The sequence below is a fragment of the Mus musculus genome, chromosome 7, assembly GCF_000001635.26.
Source record: "Mus musculus strain C57BL/6J chromosome 7, GRCm38.p6 C57BL/6J".
Taxonomy (NCBI): Eukaryota; Metazoa; Chordata; class Mammalia; order Rodentia; family Muridae; genus Mus; species Mus musculus.
The window spans coordinates 56038427-56058539 of record NC_000073.6 but is presented as its reverse complement, the minus strand read 5'-3'; the positions used below and the strand labels follow the sequence as shown (position 1 = coordinate 56058539).

General features: G+C 40.9%; 1 protein-coding gene and 1 long non-coding RNA gene across 6 annotated transcripts in view; one reads left to right on the top strand and one right to left on the bottom strand.

Annotated features, from left to right (window-relative positions):
• The window catches only part of Herc2 (HECT and RLD domain containing E3 ubiquitin protein ligase 2), a 181677-nt gene extending 173261 nt beyond the window's left edge, over positions 1-8416 (bottom strand). The window contains exons 1-2 of one of the 4 annotated variants that reach the window (XM_006540639.2): positions 8238-8416; positions 7592-7684 (exon numbers count right to left, since the gene is read on the bottom strand). In XM_006540639.2, coding sequence (XP_006540702.1) covers positions 7592-7663 — 72 coding nt within the window. In that variant the 5' untranslated portion in view covers positions 7664-7684; positions 8238-8416. Of the gene's footprint in view, positions 1-7591; positions 7685-8010 lie in introns of all 4 variants that reach the window. The other 3 variants (NM_010418.2, XM_006540637.3, NM_001360080.1) reach the window with 3 other exon arrangements.
• Positions 8417-8489: 73 nt separating this feature from the next.
• Positions 8490-19702, top strand: Gm34121 (predicted gene, 34121). 2 transcript variants are annotated; one of them, NR_166588.1, is made up of 3 exons: positions 8490-8798; positions 15900-16026; positions 18591-19702. It is a non-coding gene; the product is annotated as a predicted gene, 34121 (long non-coding RNA). The 2 variants fall into 2 exon arrangements; NR_166587.1 differs by having other exon boundaries at positions 18545-19702.
• Positions 19703-20113: the final 411 nt, after the last annotated feature.

Sequence of the window (20113 nt, the reverse complement as noted above, 5' to 3'; positions counted from 1 at the left end):
CCTGGAACCTCTATCTTCTATAAGCCAGGCTGGCCTCAAAGTCACAGAGATCCACCTAACTCTGCTTCCCGAAAGCTTGGGATTAAAAGTGTCCTGCCCTGACATTGTTTTTGCTAGCAAACCCAATTAGATAAAGTATCCAACCCTTTACAACTTAATGGTTCACAATAAACAATGGCTGGCTAGCTCTTTTAATTTTCCTAGTACTGTTCACATTACATATCACATGATCTCTGCTTAGCTAATAATCCACCTTTTGGGCAGGAGCTGTTTTTCATCCTACCCATAATATTTAACACATCAATAGAAAACATTTTCAAGAAATATTAAAAAATAGAAAGTCAATTTTTCAACTTTTTTCAAAAAATATTTCAATCCATGTGTTATGTGTTACCCTCCTGCATAAGTATAATGTTCAAATAACTCTGACGGTGCTTGCCATGAAAAGTGACAAACAACTGTGCTGGTTGGTTTTTAATAATCTAACACAAACCTAGACATTTCTGAGAAAAGAAAACAAGTGAGAAAATGCCTGTGGACATGTCTATTGGGTATTTTCTTAATAGTGACTGATGTGGGAGGGCCCAGCCCATGGTGAGTGATGCCATCCCTAGGCATGTGGTCCTGGGGTATAGAAAGCAGGATGAGCAAGCCTTGAGAAACAAGCCAGTAAAAATCATTTAGCCACAGTCTCTAATTCAGTTCCTGTCTCCAGGCTTCTGGCCTGACTTCCCCGGATAATGGACTGCACACTATAATCCTTTCCTCTCCAAGTTGAGTTTAGTCATGGTGTTATATTACAACAGAGACCTAAGTCAGAAATTGGTACAAGGAGTGGGGCATTGTTAGGACAAACTTGATCATGTGTTTTGGAGAGAATTATGGTAGCATTTGGAATCTAGGGCTAGAAAAGCCCCTGAACACTCAGAGCTCAATTGGCTGTTCTGTGGAAGCTTGGAAGACTAAAACACTGAAAGCAATGCAGACAATGGAAACCTGGCTTGAAAAGTTTCAGAACAAGCAAGACTCCAGCAGGGCTATTTGTGTAAAAAAGAATTAAGAATCTGTGGATCTAGTCAACTAAGTTGGCTATGCTTAGGAGACTTGAATCACTAAAAAAAGTGAAACCTTTGCCTTGTTAGCATACTAGATACTGAGCAGTAGGAGCTGAGAAATTAGCAACAATTAAGAAGCCAACATCACTGAGGTATAATCTTCTGGGTATAATCTTCAAGCACACAGAAGCTGTAGACAAGAGGTAACCAAGGTACCTAACACTGGCAGCTGATCTTGGTAATATGTAAGAGTCTCCCATGTGAAGGCATATATGGCACTGAAAGAGACCTGGGAGAGACCACTGGTAAAGGTGCAGCTTCAATAGCAGTGAAAAGCTCAGGACTGGAGGAGTATAGGAGAGGCTGAAGCTTGGCATCATGTAGCAGGTTACAGTCCCTGAATAGAGCCCACGAGAGGCTGATGAAGGTACAGCCTAATTTCAGACAAGAACTCAGAATGTTGGAGATGCCAGTACCAGGGGAGGGCCATCATGGATAGCAGCACCTGTGGAATGAAGCCAGGCTGTGCCTAAAAAGGGAACTGTGTGTGCAGTGGGAGGCAAGAGCAGAGAAGCACCTGTGCTGCGGCCTTTGGTGCCTAGAGGATGTGAGTCGCAGAAGGAAGGCTGACACTGAGCTTCACACTGCTGGACTTCAGGTCTGCTGCCACCTGACTGGATTGTCCCGGCTCCTCCCTCTTGGAGGAAGAAAGTAGGAAGCTTATTTTTTATCTTACACAAGTTAAAAAGACAAACCTCCTCCCAGTTTTAAAAATAAAAACAGGCTAGAGGATGGCTCAGTTGTTAAGAACACTGGCTGCTCTTCTGGAAGACCTATTCAACTCCCAGCACTCACAACCAGCTCAAACTGCAGTTCCAGGGGATCTGACACCTTCATTTGGACTCCGGAGACACTAGACATATGCATGGTACACTTACACACATGCAGGCCAAACACTCATGCACATAAAACTTAAAATCTAAAAAAGAGTTTTGGAAAAAAAAAAAATAGGACATAACAATGTATAATCACTCAAAAACATTTAAAATGAACTAAAGAACAAAGATGAGAACCAGAAAGGAAAACTATAATACAAAGAGATTATTATCTGCATATTAAAGACAAGATAATTATTTACAAGAGGATACATAAATATTAAAGCTATAAATTCTAAACTGGAAAACAACATAATACTTTAAAATAAGTTATGATATTCTAATTGATCATATGCTGAACATTACACAAAAATATATATTGTTTTTCTCTCCATTCCTATTCTATTTCTTTACTAACATGGGGTTTTGTCTGTTTAAAAATGAGATTATCAGTTACTGGAAGCACATAGTCAGGCACTGTCCTTTGGGTGTGTTCCTTAAACTTGAACAGCATAGTCAAACTTCTTTTTGAAGGTTTGGTTTTTTTAAGAAAAATAACAACATAGGGAACATCCAAATTAATAACTGTACATAATGCATTAAATCAACCCCACAAAATATTATATACAAAAATAGCAAACCCTTGCTGTCATAGAATTCTACTGTGAAGAAACAATACTTAAATAGGGAAAGAGAATCCCAATACATCAATTTACCATTGACCATATTCTTTTATTTAAGCATCTAAGCAACCAGCTGGGTAATTAGTCAAAACCATAAGAAGAGCATTCATTAAATGTCCATGCATATACACCTTTTGATCTACTGATATATCTAAGCATAATATGACCATATTTATATTCAACGTTTAATTTTTAAGTACACTTTAAGCCTAAAGTTGATGACTGTCAAATACAGACAAATAGATGGTCCAGATTTAATTACTGCTGTAACTCAAAAACTGTCAGCAATTATGCTAAATGAACAAAGTTATCTCAGAAAAACCACACACCATATGACGACAACCTCAGAATAACAACTCCATAGAGCAGATCAGTTCTCAGTGCCAGAGATCACAGATGGGGATGGAAGTCACTACAAGGGAGCATCACCAAGTAGATCCTCTAGTGGTGACGGTTACATGACTGACATTACAACAGAAAGGCACAGAACTGTGCACATAAGCTGTAAAAATATAAATCTGATTCTGATATACCAATTAAGTAAAGTATAACCATTGGAAGCATCCGGTAAAAGAAAACACTCATTATTTTGTTGGTAACTTCCTGAGTCTATCACTATCTTCAAAACTAAAAGGTTTACAAATGCTTCATGCATATCTAATTTCATGTGCCATTTCAAAGACTCCTTAAATAGAAAATTCCTGAATGCAACTTATGTAAGAAAGAGCAACAAATTTCTATTCTGGACTCATGCTCAAAAACATACTCTTAGCCTTTCATCAAGATTGGAAGAAAACTCTAAAGGTGCAATGCACTAAGTTCACTATGCTCAGTTCCTTTATGTAATTTCCTTTTTGGTTTAATGGAAAAGTACAATTACATCAGATAATAGAAATATGGCCACACATCTTAGGCCTTATATTGTCATTTCAAGAGATATGAAGGAAAGCTAGATGCCTCAATGAATCTACTTAAAAGTTAGGATTGCTAAACATTAAAGTGTGAAGAGACTTTTGACATGTTTGTGTGCATGTGTGTGTATTGGTGCATTACTGTGTGCAGGTACACATACATACAAATGTGTCTGGAGGACAAAATTTGACATTAGGGCTCTTCCTTTTCCATCCTTTCTTTACTGACAGAGACTCTCACTTGAACCAAGCGCCTATCATTCAGACAGTATTGAGCTTGTCTGGGAATCCCTGTCTTTGACTTTAGTCACAGAGATCACAGAAGGGCCATCACAGTCAGTTGACAGTTATGTGTATGATGGAAATCAGAATTTGTGTGTGCAGAGATATATAAAGTGAAGCCTTTGTGTCTGGCTTTGAATGAAATACCTCAGCAAAGCCTTTGGTACATTTGGGTTAATCAGTAGAACCTGAGAAATTGTTTGAACCTTGAAGAACTGTAGTCTCCCTGGAAAGTCTGCACTTGGTGCTACGTGAGAGCTTGCAGCCGCACAAACCTCGGTCCTAAGACGCTCCAGGCAGACCTAGAGGTCTTTTGATTATGGCTAGCCATGGTCGAAGGAGACTGAGATTGGTGTGCATTGTCAGCTCTCTCAGGCAGCAAGGGCAAGATAACACTGATAGTTAGAATCTTTCCCGCCCCAATTAATTTTATGTAATGATTGAATAAAAGTAACTTGAATGAGCTAGTCAGAGACAGTCTTTTTTCAGTAAGGCTGAACCCCTCAGCTCCTTCAGGAAATGAAAGCTTAGCATCTTAGTTAGCCTTTCTCTCTAATGTGGCACCTATGACCAACATCAACCATTGTGTGTCCCACACTTGCAAAACAAGCTCTGACTGAGCCATTTCCCCAGTTCACAATGCCTGTATATATAAGTGTGCATGTGTGTAAATATATATGTGTATATATGTATATATATATTTACACATATATGTGTATATGAATATATACACAAATATGTAAATATACATACACATATTTCTATAGTTACATATACATTTATGTAAATGTATATACATTATTTCGCTTTATATATTATAAATATTTTTATATTTTTTATATTTATATAGGATGCAAGCATATAATATGAATAATACATATTATATAACATGTCATATATGTACTTTATTATTATAAAATATATTAGTACAAATTTACAAGTATACAAATATATTTATAAATAAACATATGTTTAAATAAACATATATTTATATACTTATATATGTATGTGAAAACCAGACAGGTAACTGGCTTGCAACAGGCACTGCATTAAAAACTGCTGGTTGCAAGGAACTAAGCCTGGCATGTTAATATCTTTAAAAAGTAGTCAAGGATCAATGTTTATTATAGACATATTAGAAGTTTTCAGACTTTACTGGACAACAGTGGCACACAGTTGTAATCTCAGCACTCAGGAGACAGAGGCAAGCAGATCTCTGTGAGTTCAAGGTCAGTCTGATCTACAGAGTAAGTTTCTGGACAAACAGGGCTATACAAAGAAACCCCTGTCTCAAAAAAACAAAACAACAACAACAACAAAAAATTCATACTTCAAAAATAACTCCTTTCTAAAATTACTAAAAATTTCTTGGGTATTTCCAACAAAATAAGCTTACCAAAATAAATGTCCTAAATGTATATACATACATACATATGTATGTCTTTCCCACATACTATTTACTGACTACAAGTCAATGAAAAGCCTAAGTAAGAAATGAGGAACTTCTCAATCAAGGAAAGCAACCCCACTCTCCCCAACCCCCAACTCCACATAAAAGTAAAGCTTGCCAGCATAAGATGTATGTGCACTGTCCCAGACAGTGACACTGTGTCTAAGCCTTAGGGAACAACATGCATTCTCCATATTTAATAAGCAATGCTGGGAGAACTGCACAACCACTTTTCCATACTATTTAGACATCTGCATTACCAAACACATATTTCCTCTGATGTATAACTAAAACCTAGTCACTTGTTCTTAGGAGACAGTGGGAAGACTTGTAAAAATAAATATATAAATAAATTTAAAATATCTAAAAAGGGCAAAATACCAGTATCACACTGAATACAGAAAATTATAAAATTATATGTACTCTAAGACTACGCTAAGCTCCCAACTCTTAGAATAATCTCTTTATTGCAACAAGTGTCTCAAAATATGTTAACTCCAAAGAGCAAATCTTGAAGCGTCTGTCCTGGGGTGTGGAGTTGACTAAGCAGGTAAGTCATTGCCAACAAAACCTGACAACCTGACTTTAGGTCCCTGGAGGTCATATAAAAGCCAAACTCAGCGCAGTGTGTCTGTCATCTGTTTTCCTACAGGATGGCAGGAAGCAGAGGCAGGAACATTTCCCGTGGAAGCACGCGGCCAGCCAGGCTGGAGTATATACACAGAGATCCTGCTGCACACACTGCGGAAGTTCAGGACTCACACTGGGGTTGTCCTCCAACCTCTACACACATGGACGGCACATGCACACCTTCCAACAAGAACACACTGACTCACATCATATACACACAAAAATAAGTCTTTAATGTTTTTTAAAGTTTGTCTGACTCTCAGTATTTCAGATATAAAAAAAAAAATCACTTATTTTTCACCTCTCCAATCTGCTTACAAAAGACAAAAAGAAAGCAGACACTAACAGCTAAACTAAAAGAAGTATTTAAACAACAAAGGTTAAGAACTACCAAAGTACTTTCAATCCCTTAGCTCAGTCCTATTACAGCACACCATGAGCAGCAAACCTAGTATCTCCAACAGTCATCTCCAGCAGTCCTCAACACTTGGACTCAGATCTATCAGCACTCAACCCTAGTTTAAAGGGAAAAGGAAATCAAGAGAAGGCAATAACTTTCCATTTATAAAACTCCATAATCAATCGCTGCATACGCTGCCTTACAGTAGTGATTGCTGATAATAAGCTATCCGTAAGACTGTTACAAAAAGTCGATTGTTTGACAAATATTTAATGTGTTCAGCATCCTCGCCTCGAAAAGGAGGAAAGAATACACAGACAATAGAAACATCTCAGACACTTTTTTTAAGCTGGTGATATCCAGATCCAAAAGTACTCTTCCAAACTATTCATAAACAACAGTAGCTTATAGGGAACCATCTACAAAAATTTTATTGTGATCATTTAGTTAATAATTTCCTGATAACACTTGTAATTACTTTATTAAACATTACCATCACAAGCCAGCATTCTGTTTCTCTTGTTCCTGGTGTGAAAATCTGAGCATTTCTCTTAATTACAGATGACATATAAAACCAACAGCTCATCTAAACTGTCACCTCTCCGGGAGAACAAATACAAAATCGCAGAAAATGCTAACTACATATCACTTTCCTGCTTCCCTGCATAGTATCAGGACATACAAAATCAATAGCAAAAATATCAGGACATGCCTTTCATCCCAGGACTCAGGATGCAGAGGCCAGCCAGGCACAGTGAGTTAACAGGGAGACCCTTTCTAAAAATAAGAGGGGGGAAAAAAAGAAAAAGAAACAAACAACAGTCAAGTCTTGATTAAGAATGTTGGCAGGACCTGGGATGGAGTTCAGCTGGTAAAATACCTGCCTAACTATACCACATAATCCCAGCAAGGTGTTAAGGTGCTGCAATGCTAGCACTCAAGAGGTGGAGGCAAAAGGATCGGATGTCAGGTCATCCTCACCTACACTGAGGAGTTCAAGGCCAGCCTGGGAATATGAAACCCTGTCTTAAAAAAATAAACAAATAAAAATAAGCCTCCAGAATAAAAATACTGAAAAATTGCATAACTGGATCTCAAGTTTCTTGCACTTACAACTAACTTCAATTAAGCCACAACCACATAGCATCTCTTCAACAGTCATAATAAATGTCACATTGTAAATTATAAGAAATAATCTTCCTAAGACAAGATCTAATTGCCATTCACTCACACATTCTCCTCAAGCAAACATTTTTTATAGAGACAGGAACACACAAAGAAAAGAGAAAACCATGTTCACCCCACCTGGATATCTGTTTTCAACCATTTGGAGTCAAGGCGAGACTGGGCAGCCAAACAGAAAGACTCAGAAGGCATGTTTCCTCCGGGTGGTCAGACCTGCAAGTCAAACACAAACGCTGGAGCCCTCGAGCTTCTTTAAACTGCTATTTACACCATCCTGCTGTTTAACGCGGCCGAGACAGAACATAAAACAGGGAAGGAGAGCTGGGGGAGGGGACGAGAGGATGAGGGATGAGAGGGAAAGCTGGCCCCAGAACGGGAGAAGGGAGGGAAATACCACTTCCAATAGAGGTAGAGTCGCTGGGATTTCCCAATACGCCGGCCGGACCTACAGTGGTCACCGGCGACCACTGCACAATGTCATCCCACTCCTTTAAATCCAAAGGGACACACACAGACACACGTCAGGAAAAAAAACTCACTATCGCAACGACAAATGACACCAGTGTGCATCAGCCGCTATACCTACAGCAGTCCGGCGGAGTGTGGTAAATAAACAAAAGTCATGTCTGCAGATAAATCTACAACAATCGCCTAAATACTAAAAAGACAGCCGTGACTGCGCGGCCTCCGAGGCGCACAGGCCCTGGTTCCTCCGCGCCAACGCCCGCCTTCCGCCCGCCGCTCTCCGGGCCCCGCTCTCCCGGACCTGGCGCCGCCCGTCTTCGGCCCCTCCGCCCTCCTTCGGCCCAGCTCGGCCAGCCCTGGCGCCGCCTGCTCCGCCAGCCGGCTGAGGGAACACTCCCTGCAGGAGCCGGCCGGCGCTCGCGATCCAGTCTGCGGCCCGAAGCGCACGCTGACGCATGGCTGCGCCCGCCCAATAGCGCAAGGGTGAGAGACGGCTTCAGCCAATGGACGAGCAGCGTCGCACGCCCCTCCCCCAACTTCCGCTTCCTTCAGCACGACTCAGCTTCCTTCTTGAGACTCACCCGCTCAGCGAGAGCCAACCGCAGACGCCGGGAGGTGGGACTTGTGCGCACGCACGCTGGCTTGCCCAGTCCCAACCCTTCCCAGACTGTGTTTGCTTCCAGGGACCCGAAGTTGGTAAGGTATTTGCAGCGGGACGAGGTTCTCGAGGCTCCCTGTGCTTTAACGACAGCGTCCTTTTGGCCTTTGAGTCAGTGGACAGAAGAGGAAATTTAAGAAAAAGTAATTGATCCGGGCCTGGTAGTACTCGCCTTTAACCCTGGCACCAGGAAGGCAGAAGCAGGTGAATTCTGGGTTAAGAGACCCTGGGGGAATGGGGGTGCGGGAGTAAGAAAAGAGCAATTAAAATCACACAAAATATGTTCTCTGATCATCATGGAATAATCAAATAACTACAAATAAAACATAACATAATCTTCAAGCATGTGGAAATTAAACTTTTCCATGAGAAGGCAAAGAAAGGACTTAGAACATTTGAAATAGGAACTGGGTGCGATTTGTTGTTTTAAATACGATGGTTCATTTTTTTCCCACGTGTTAGAAGGCAGCAATGAGGGATATGCCACAGTGGTATGGTGGCCCAGTTGCAACGTTAAAATACCTGTCTTTTGTCATCCTTGGTATGTATCTTCAAACTCACTCCCAAGGGTCAAGGGATTTGCCATAGCTCAGACATCACATCTCTGTTTCAAGCAGCAGGAAGCAGTATAAAAGATCCACAGTCTATCACACCTCCCAAAGACTGTGTGACTCTAATTTACTTCTGCTTCAACTCAAAAGTATCTGAACAAGGTTTCAAATTCAACCACATCCAAAATACAGTTAGGGTGGACAGGGCTTTGAACCTGAGGCATGACAGCATAATTACCAGTAGAAGGTAACACCCGAGGAGGCATCTCTGGCCCTTAGGCTCCCTTCTCATGCAAGACACCCTTCGTCCCTCCACATACTGAAGCATGTTTACCTACGTACATTTTTAGAACTGTGTCTGCTAGCTCTAAAAAAACGATGTTTGTAGTCCATTTTGTGTTGCTGTAACAACATGACTGAATAATAAATACAGGCATTTGTACCTCACACTTCTGGAGGCTAAGTCTAAGAGCATAGCACTGGTATCTGGTGACGGCATTTCTGATGTTGCATAGCATGGTATAGAGGCAAGAGAACCCATGTGTGGCAAGAATACACCAAGCAAACACATCATTTTGATCCATGAGGCATAGTCTACTTGACTTGATCACATCTTAAAGGGTCCACCTCCTAATACTGCGACAAAAACTGTAATATTTCAACAGGAGATCTGAAGGGACATTCAAACCATAGTGAGGCAATGTGGTGAAGTGTCTAGGATGGCAGAGGTTTTGTGTGTGTGTGTGTGTGTGTGTGTGTGTGTGTGTGTCTGTGTGTGTTTATTTGTCAATTTGAAGATTGAGGCAGCAGGAAAAGCAAGGTCTCAAAACTCAGCCAAGATTTCTTGAAACCAGAAACACAGAGAGGGAGATAAGAAAGTACAAAATACACAGAGACAGAGTGAGCTACTAGAGAAGGGACCCAAAGATAGTCTCTGTCAGAGGCAAAATCTTCATATGTTTTGCCAATAAGTAGTTCTATCTCTCTAAACTCGCTGGTTTGGGCTATTGCAGGGAAATGTATAATCTAGACAAAGAAAGGGAGGCTGGCTGTTTCTCCATACTGGACACCCTGTTAGTGGGAGATTTGAAATTCTCACTGAACAGTCTCTCTGATAGGAAAAACCCACTAAGTCTTTATCTTGGAGAGGAGAAAGAAAGCAGGCAGTCAGCTATCTTAAATGTTTCAATAGAAAAAATACATTAATATTCCAAGGTCCCCTTTCTCTTGTGCATGTCTACCAGGGAGCTGTCTATCTTCCAGTCCCTCGGGAAGACTGTCCTTGTCAAATTCTTCATAACTTGGCTCCTATCATCTTTAGGATATTTGTGTTTAAGAACATGATAAGGTGAAACTATTCTTTAGTAATTTAATATACATGGCTGAAGAGATAGCTTGGACATTAAGAATATTGGCTACTTTTACAGAGGACCTGGTTTTAGTTTGTAGTAAAATAATCTTGTGTCACACAAAAGAACACATGAATAAAACAAGAGTAGCTCAGCAAGGTGACTTTTTTTTTTTTTCAAAAAAAAAAAGGGTTCTTGAAATCCCAAGCCAGGCATGCCCAAGGTGCTCCCTGTTATGTATCCCTAAATGCAGGTGATGACTGTATCTCATCCCATTATCCCATTGGAAGGAGCCTGACTTCACAACCACATGATTGGTTAATCAGTGCAAAGAGGGAGATTCAGAGAGTATGAGTTCTTGTCACATTAACTACCTTTGAGGTTAGCAAGCATATGCTGACTTTGTGATGTGTTGATTAACGGTAAATTACTGTTAAGTGATGGCTCAAGCATGACTTAAGGTGAGCCCACCTTACTAGGGTTCCAAGACTCATAGACTTGTCTCAACTGGAATGTAAGGCCTTCACCCTGGCAGTGATTCTATTCTCCTGACAAGCAGTCTTCTCTTAATAGAGCTTTACTGCTCTTTTACTGTTCTCCCTCTGAGGAGATAGAATTATTTAAGCGGCAGATTAGAGGTCACACACATGCACACACTTTCTAGACATCTCTGGTTTCTGGCCAAGGTCAAAGTGCCAAGAGAACCAAGGACTGTTTGTGCTTTTTGGCAAGAGAGAAATGTGGGTGTGTGTTTTGTTTTTATATTATTTTTACCCTGGACTGCCCTAGCTAATTTTTTTTTTACCTTTTTAAATTACACACCCTTCCTCTGAAGAAGTGGCACTCACATGAAGAAATTGGGATAATTACCAGTCTGACTATTTTAAGTAGAACGGGCCCATCAGACATGGCAGTCAGGGTATACCTCCAGTGGATCTATCTAAAAGATCCCAAAAGTGTGTTGTGGTAGTTTCATTTGTATAACTATATCTGACTTTTGCTATTTTGCTGCTGCTTTCTTCCACCCTTTCACCCCCTAACTCTACATGAGAGAGAAAAGAGGACCCCTGAATAAAGTCAGGAGTTGGAAAGTCTATTATCAATAGACTATGTTCTCCTGATTATGTGCTTCAAGTTCCTTGGGGTAAGTTTGATCTTCTCCATGGAGATATCGAATTTTTTTCTTGTTGCTGTTTCATCTTTGCATATAACTTCTTAACAAACCGCAACCAACAACAGCCAACAACCACCCACCCTGCCTTTCTGAGTCCTAGCATTATATACCCTCTGGAAAGTCCCCAGAATTCCAAACGTTATACAATCTCAGAAAATATCTGCAGCTGTAAAGTCATGCCTCTGCTACAGCATGAGGCAAATTATAGTCATCTATTATGGACAGTCTGAAGCAGCCCCATACTCCACACCTGGGCTTAAAACAAAAGCACATTCTTATAATATTTCTGTGTTTCTTAAAGAAACCAAAATTCGGGCTGGTGATATGGCTCAGCGGTTAAGAGCACTGACTGCTCTTCCAGAGGTCCTGAGTTCAATTCCCAGCAACCACATGGTGGCTCACAACCATCTGCAATGGGATCTGATGCCCTATTCTGGTGTGTCTGACAACAGCGACAGTGTACTCACATACATGAAAGAAATGAATAAATCCTTTAAAAAAAAAAAAAGAAACCAAAATTCCAGAATTGTCACTGCATATAGGAGACAGGTATAGAGAGGAACTGGAGTTCTTCTCTGGTCCCTGGAAATTGATGTGAGGGAGAACTAAATGCAAAAGTTATTACCCTTATAAGTCCTTGGCAAGGGTCCAGGAGAAGCAAGAAGAGAGGATATGAGCTTTCTTAATCTTTATTTATTTTATGTATATAATACACAATTGCTCTCTTCAGACACACCAGAAATAGGGCATCAGATCTCATTACAGATGTCTGTGAGCCACCATGCGGCTGCTGGGAATTGAACTCAGGACCTCTGAAAGAGCAGTCAGTGCTTTTAACCGCTGAGCCATCTCTCCAGCCCCAGAGTGAATATGTTTTAAATGTCCAAGTCAAAATCCATTAGAATCTTTTGGGGGGGGGGAGTTGAGACAGGGTTTCTCTGTGTAGCCCTAGTTGTCCTGGAACTCACTCTGTAGACCAGGCTGGCTTTGAACTAAGAAACCCGCCTGCCTCTGCCTCCCAAGTGCTGGGATTAAAGGCGTGCACCACCACTGCCAGGCTCCATTAGAATCTCTTGATGGGATATCAAGAGCTCCCAATGTATTGGTTCTTCCTCGTGGACCCAGGATCAGCATTCAGGTCATTTGGAGTAGCTAGAATCAGCATATAAATAGAGGGAAGAAAGAATCTTAGCCATGTTTTAATTTTTATGTTAAAACAATAGTGGGCTGTAGATAAGCGCAGCAATATTCAATATTAAAATATTGAAAGTATTATACCTGAGCAGCATTTTTCTTATCAAGAAGAAATCATTAGCGAGAAATAGCAGTATAAAAAAAATCTCACAAATTAAAGACTGTCTGTGGAGTATAATCCTGGGCAAGCTAGTTCATTTGTGCATTTCTTGTTTCATGATTGACATGGGACCACTCAGCCCACTGGGGCTGGTACCATACTTGGGGATATATAAGAGAAAGGCTGAGTAAGCCATAGGGAGCAAACCAGTAAGCCGCATGCCTCTGTCTTCTCTGCCTCAGTTCCTGCCTGCCTCCAGGTTCCGGCCGTGAGTTTCTACCCTGACTTCTCTACATGATGGACTGTAAGCTGTAAAGCTTTTGATCGTAGAGCTTATCACAACAATAAAAGTGAACTAAGACCGGTCCCTTGAACTGTTGAGGAAACATATCAATCATCATAGCCTTTGGTTACACTTTCCTGAATAAAGCTATTCCTGTTTTAAACCATTCAAATTGGCAAAATACATCTCGTCGTGTCGTCGTCGTCGTCGTCGTCGTCGTCGTCGTCGTCGTCGTCGTCTCGTCGTCGTCGTTGTTGTTACTGTTAAGTCCAGTTGAGAGTTTGGTACTCAGGAATCACTTGGGCTTGAAGTAACTCTCTGCCTCCTCTAGCCTTTCTTGTACCAGTTGTCCTGTCTATGTGAGGATAAGTCAAAGGCCTTGTTTGACCTGGCTGTGGCTTCACTGGGAAGCATCCAGCAATATTTTGCTCTGTGTTATCCTTTGTTGTAGACTGGACACTAGTTAGAGTTCACTGGTGGGCCCTCATGGCGTCCTTAAACAAAAGAACAGGTGATTCCCCCACAGTTACAGGTCATTTTGAGAAATGCCCCATAGTTCCCTGGGACCTAGTTGACTTTGGGGGGGGGGGGCAAGGAAAAATATTCAACCTTATTAATCCTTCTGATGACATTAGTATTGGTCTCTAAATAGAGTAATTGAATGCGCAGAAGATCAGTTCTTATACCAGTCTGGTACTTTTTTAAGATTTATTTTTATTTTAATTATGTGTATGTCAGTGTGTCTGTGTATGCGTATGTGCTTGTCAATACGAGTGCATGAAGCAGCCAGAGGCATTAGATCTCCCCAGAGTTGGAGCCACAAGCAGTGAATTGCCTGGGATGGGAGTTGGGCACTGAACCATGGTGCATGCTCATGACTGCTGTGACATCTCTCCAGCCACCAGTCTAGGACTTTTCACTATGTGTAATATTAGATTAAGCGAGGGTAAAAACAAAAAGGAAAGCTTTTAGATAAACTTTGATTAGATCTATATTTAAACAGAGATCTCAAATGAATATTTTTGAACTTAGAAATTTTAGCATGACACACGAATTCTCAGTTTTTACATATCTTTGTGTGACTTGCTATTTTCAGTTCTGGGAGAAAATAATTATTCAGCCATCCTAATCTTTATCAATAGTCAGTGAGCCCAGCTGTGACAATCTTTTGTGAGCAGACACAGATGTTCTTATTGATGTACCAATCTTTTATAAGCAGATATAGAGGTTCCTAGGTACCTGGTAGTTATTTGGCCCACATGCTATTGTTGTACAATACTGCCTTAAGAAAAGAGGGCTGAATCCAAACTCCACAGTAGGGCAATGCAATAAGTACCTGTGTGCATACTGTTCAACTGTGGAGCTTTGTAAGGTCCCAAGCAAACCTTCCAGAAAACAGAAGGCAGGAACAAAATAACTCTCTTTGTTCCTTGTACAGTCCAGAGAATTATCTCCTGTAACCATTCGTTTGGTTCTGAATGAGCACAAGTAGCCAATAGAGAACTGGATCACACAGTACACCACCATCCAGTTGATGTGTACAGCAGCCAGCAGAACTCAGCTAAGAACGCCCTGGAAAGCCTATGATGCTCAAGTCAAAGAACTTGGAGGAGATGGCATCAACTGCTTCTTTCTCCCTAGTGTGCCCACATCACTGTAACTGGAAAATAAACGCAGAATTAGCAGGCCCTGTGGGACAGAAACAGATATAGAACAAAGGAGTCACAGGGAGGAAAAGAAAATTCTGTCCCGATTAGAGAAAAACAGGCTTGGAGACATTGGGAGAAAGTTTGGGTGTTAAGACCCAGCATAGCCTTCATTCCCAGCATCCCAATCAAGAAGACTGATTTTTCTTTGCTTCCTACTCTAACTCCTGGCTGTCTCAGGTGGGATGTATACTCTTCCAAGTTTTCCCCTGGGCTGCCGAAAAGTCATACCAGCCTTCCAAGTCAGCCATTTCTGTCAGCTCTCTTTGGTAACTGGATACTGTTAGGGGCACAGGGCTCAGAAAACTCTCAAGTTTCTCCTCTAGAAACCAGTAGATAAATAAACTATATAGTTTTTTATTTAAAATGAATATATATTCATATATATACATATATGTGTATATATATATATATATATATATATATATATATATATATATATATATACATACATACATATATCCCTGCCTCCTTAGTCTGATATAAAAATATTTTGGCTTTATTACTTGGCAATAGAGGTCACTTTGGAGTCTCAGCTTGGGCTTTGAATTTCCATGATCTCATTAGGCATCCAGGAAAGTAAAACCCACGAGGCAGAGGGGGGTGTGAAAATGGAATTGGGATATGTGACTGAATGCCTGAGGTGCATGACATTCTAGGGGTGTAGTTATACCCTGAAGGCTCAGTGGTACTAGGAAATTATATAGACGCCACCATTTTGGTCCAAGGTATGCAGCTTCATTAACCAAGGTAGCAGTGAAGTAACACAGCTGCCAACACCTTAATGATCTCACTCTCCAAAACAGAAGTCAAACCACATGGCTGTTGCCACCATAATGGCATCACTAACCAAACATTTGTTTTAGATTGGCACAGATATAGGAGGAAAAATTGTAATGGTGAGTATCAAGCAACTTCTGTTTGGATCACCTTTTTACCTCTCTTCAGCTCCTAGACACAAGCTGCTGCTAGGAAAGGAATCCATCCATTAAGAGCAAAAGTAACGAAAGGTGAGCACTGGGCCTATAGGTGGCGCTGTTGCTCCGGAGCACATGAAGAAACTGAGTAGGAGAAGGTGAGTTTACTAAATGCCATCTTGTCACATCTGAGAACCTAGTAGGCTAAAACTAGACAGATCTATGACCCTGCGTTTTGACTGGAATTTAAAGCTAAAATTGACTTACGGAAAATAGTTAATCCTGATTTAAAACCTTAGCAGTCTTGTGTGGTGGTTTTACTCAGTTAGAAAAGGAACTGCGCCGGGCAGTGGTGGCGCATGCCTTTAATCCCAGCACTCAGGAGGAAGAGGCAGGTGGATTTCTGAGTTTGAGGCCAGCCTGGTCTATAGCGTGAGTTCCAGGACAGCCAGGGCTACACAGAGAAACCCTGCCCTCCCCCTCCAGAAAGAAAGAAAGAAAGGAAGGAAGGAAGGAAGGAAGGAAGGAAAAAAGGAAGAAAGAAAGACAAAGAAAAAGAAAGAAAGACAGACAGAAAAAGAAAGGAAGGAAGGAAGGAAGAAGAGGAACCATAAGTGGTGTTCCCCTAAGTCTTATCAAGTCTCCCAAACTCTCTGGGAACATGATAGAGAGGGAAAGAAAGGAGAATCCTGTGTGTAGAGAGAGAAGATAGGCACTTGGGTTGTAGAAGTCTCTTCCCAGTGTTCAATCTCTCCTTATTTGAGGCACGAGGGGTATATTGAATGAGGTGGAGAAGCCTCTGGACCCCCCTATCTGGAAGTTTCTGTTTCCCCAAAGATCTTTTTATCTAAATTATTTCTCTTCCTGGCTTCACAAGAGTTAGCCTATCAGTGGTTTCCTTTTCCCTTAACAGAGGTCTCTTCCAGGCTGATGGCCGATCTCAGTCCCTCTAATGGAGGTGTCTTGCATTCTAAATCTGAATGTTTCATCTGTCTCCAACTAATTCACATGTAGGGTGTTGTCCTGTCTTGCCTGCTTTTAGCCATTGCCTTTTCAGAAGTCCCCAGTGGCCCAGGAGCTATGAACAGGACTCCACATTTTCTTTATGGCAGTGGTACCTCTCATTTCCTCTCTTACCCAACTTCCACCACCAAGCAGTGCTCTGCCATTCTAGGTGATTCTTATCTTGTTATTCTGCCCAAGTGACCTGGCCATTGAGGTATTCTCTGGGGCGCTCCCCACATTGCTGAGAATCATTCTAACTTGGGATTACTACTTACTAAGAGAGTATAGTTCGCTCATGACCTTGGGAGCTACAGCAATGAGGTATGGAGCATGACTTCTTCAAGGTTAGGAATATGAACACATTCATAAATGAATTAAAAATATAGGAAAAGCTCCCAAATTGTGGGAAAGAAAAAAATCTTGGTGTTGCACAAAGAAACACATGAACAAAGCAAAAAGGCCCTTTCCCCCCAACCCCCAAAATTGGTTCTCTGGAACCCTAAAGAAGCTAGTAAGCAGACATAACTAAGATGACCTCTGGTGTTCATTCCTAGTGCAGGTGATGACACTAACTTAGCCAATTGATGGGTGCCAGGCTTCACGGTCTAAAGTGATTGGCTAATTGGTGCAAAGAGAAAGGGTTGTTCAGGTGATATAATCCTTTGTCATACTAACTTTTATAGAAAATAAAAATTCTCAGACATTTCCAGCATCCACTGTCAGCTCCCAAGTGTAACTCAACTTACGAGGGATGCAGCACCCTAAGATGACTAAAAGACTAATGATTCAAGATTGAGACCCCCACGTAGTCCCTTCATTCAGCTCTCTCTCTCTTAGTCAAATATAGTTCCCATTATTTAATACCCTGAATTTAGCAGATCCACTATCGTGATCTGTTCTTTTCACCCCCAATCCTTTCTCTCTTCTCTCTCTTTCACTTTTCTTATTAAAACTTTCCAAAGACCACATGTTGACCTTATTTGCAGGGTCTTTTTGTCTCAGCCTTCTAAGAGTGAAGACTATGCTAGACTATCTGATTATATTTTTTTAATCTCTTCCCATTCTTGCTCTTCTTAGCCAAAATTTTGTCAACACTCCACCCATATAATACATTTTTCTAGTTTGATTTTCTGTTGCTATGATAAAATAATCCAGCTATCAGGGTTGTCCAAGAGACTCCCAAAACATTGCAGGCTATGACTATTGCTCTTAGCTGCCAACCACACCTAGAGATGAAAGGTAAGTCCCTATTGCTGAAGACACCATGCACTTCAGATGCAGAGCTCTGAGGACCCTGAGCTAGAACTGACATGAATGCCTTCTTCCTGAAGACTAGCTGACTAGCTTTCATAGTAGCAGAAGGCACCATGTAAACTTCCAAAGGAGGGAAGCAACCAAGAGTCCTACCCATCAGTGACACCTGTGAACCATAACAATGATCAGCGTGGTTCAACAATAGGAGAAGCCTAAGGGTGTAATAGTGGCGTGGTATGCATGTCTTGGCAGTGACCAACAACTCTCAAATTGTTCTTAGGACCCATTCCATGAGAAAGGAATGATAATTAGCCAAGGCTAGTGAAGTTATGTTTTAGAGAAGAACCTACAACTAGTACTTTACTAAAACAACATAACTACTAACTACATTCTAAATATTTGTCCCTATACCCACAGGTAAATGTCATCCTCATCCCTCATCAAAGAAAACTTCTCTTTGCAGCAGATGGAGACCATTGCAGAAAACCACAGCCTATCAAAGTGCAGAGTTGTGCAACACAGTCCCAATGGATACATCTACAAAACAACTCCTGCATCCAGTGCTCAGAGAACATTGTGGAGGAAGCGGGAGAAAGACTGTAAGAATCAGAGGATCACGGAGTTTGCTTTGAGATGCTGTTCAGTAGGAATGATAGAAGCGACACCTGTAACTTCTCACCAACGTGGCTGCCTAAACATAAGCTGAACCAGAGCAATAGCAACAGACATGCCAACGTGGGTGAGGGAAAACCCATGAAGCCTCAACTATACATAAAGAACTACAGGCAACTCAGGATCCTGACAGTCTTCCCTAGGGGAAAACACACCAATTAGTTATCCAGTACCAAATGATCAACCCTGAATATATGCATATGAGTGACATGATATAGATTGATCAGATTATATTTAGGAGTATATATGTATATACATATATGAATGGAATAACAATTAATTAAAAAGCCATAAATTTGAAAGAGAGCAAAGACAGGGTATCTGGGAGGGTTTGGAAAAAGGAAAGAAAAGAGGGAAATGATGTAATTATAATCTAAAAAACCAAAGTAATTTTAAAGGCATGCATCTGTATTCAGCCCCTTTGAATGATTATGACTGTCCTATGAGCCTAGAACTCACATGCATTTTCCTGACTTCTATCATTAGAATAAGTTCATCAAGATCATGAAAAAACACCGGGTGTAGTGGTGCACGCCTTTAATCCCAGCACTCGGGAGGAAGAGGCAGGCAGATTTCGGAGTTTGAGGCCAATCTGGTCTACAAAGTGAGTTCCAGGACAGCCAGGGCTACACAGAGAAACACTGTCTCGAAAAAAAACAAAACAAAAACAAACAAACAAATAAAAAAGATCATGAAAAAGTATGCTTTTTAAAAAGATTGTATTAAATATATAAGTTGACTTTTAGAAGAATCAACATGTTAACTTGTCATTTTTTTTTAATCATAATGAAAAGAAATAGCTTCTTGTCAGTCTATTTAAAGCCTGCTTTGGAACTGTTGGTAATTTTCATTAAATGTACTTTACATAATAAAAATTTCATTTTCTTGATTTAAAACTAAAAACAACCACTCTGGCCATAAGCAACATAAGAAGGTTTGTCTTACACTTCCAGGTCGCCATCTGTCATTGAGGAAAGTCATGGCAGGAACTGAGATAGAAATGGTGGGGAAATGCAGCTGACTGCCTCACTTTCGGCTAGCTTTCTTCTTCTTTTTTTTTTTTTTTTTCTTTCAGAAATCCGCCTGCCTCTGCCTCCCAAGTGCTGAGATTAAAGGCACCACCACACCCGGCCCTGCAGCTAGCTTTCTTATCCAACTGTCAGGGCTAGTTTTATGTCAAAAAAAAAAAAAGTGGTCAAGCAAGCAATGATAAGCAAGTAACATTCTTCCATGGCAGAGAGGCAGAGACTCATGACTTGTCAATGTGCTGGGGACAAGTGGATGCTGAGTGTTAGGCCTTAAAGAAGATGTTTA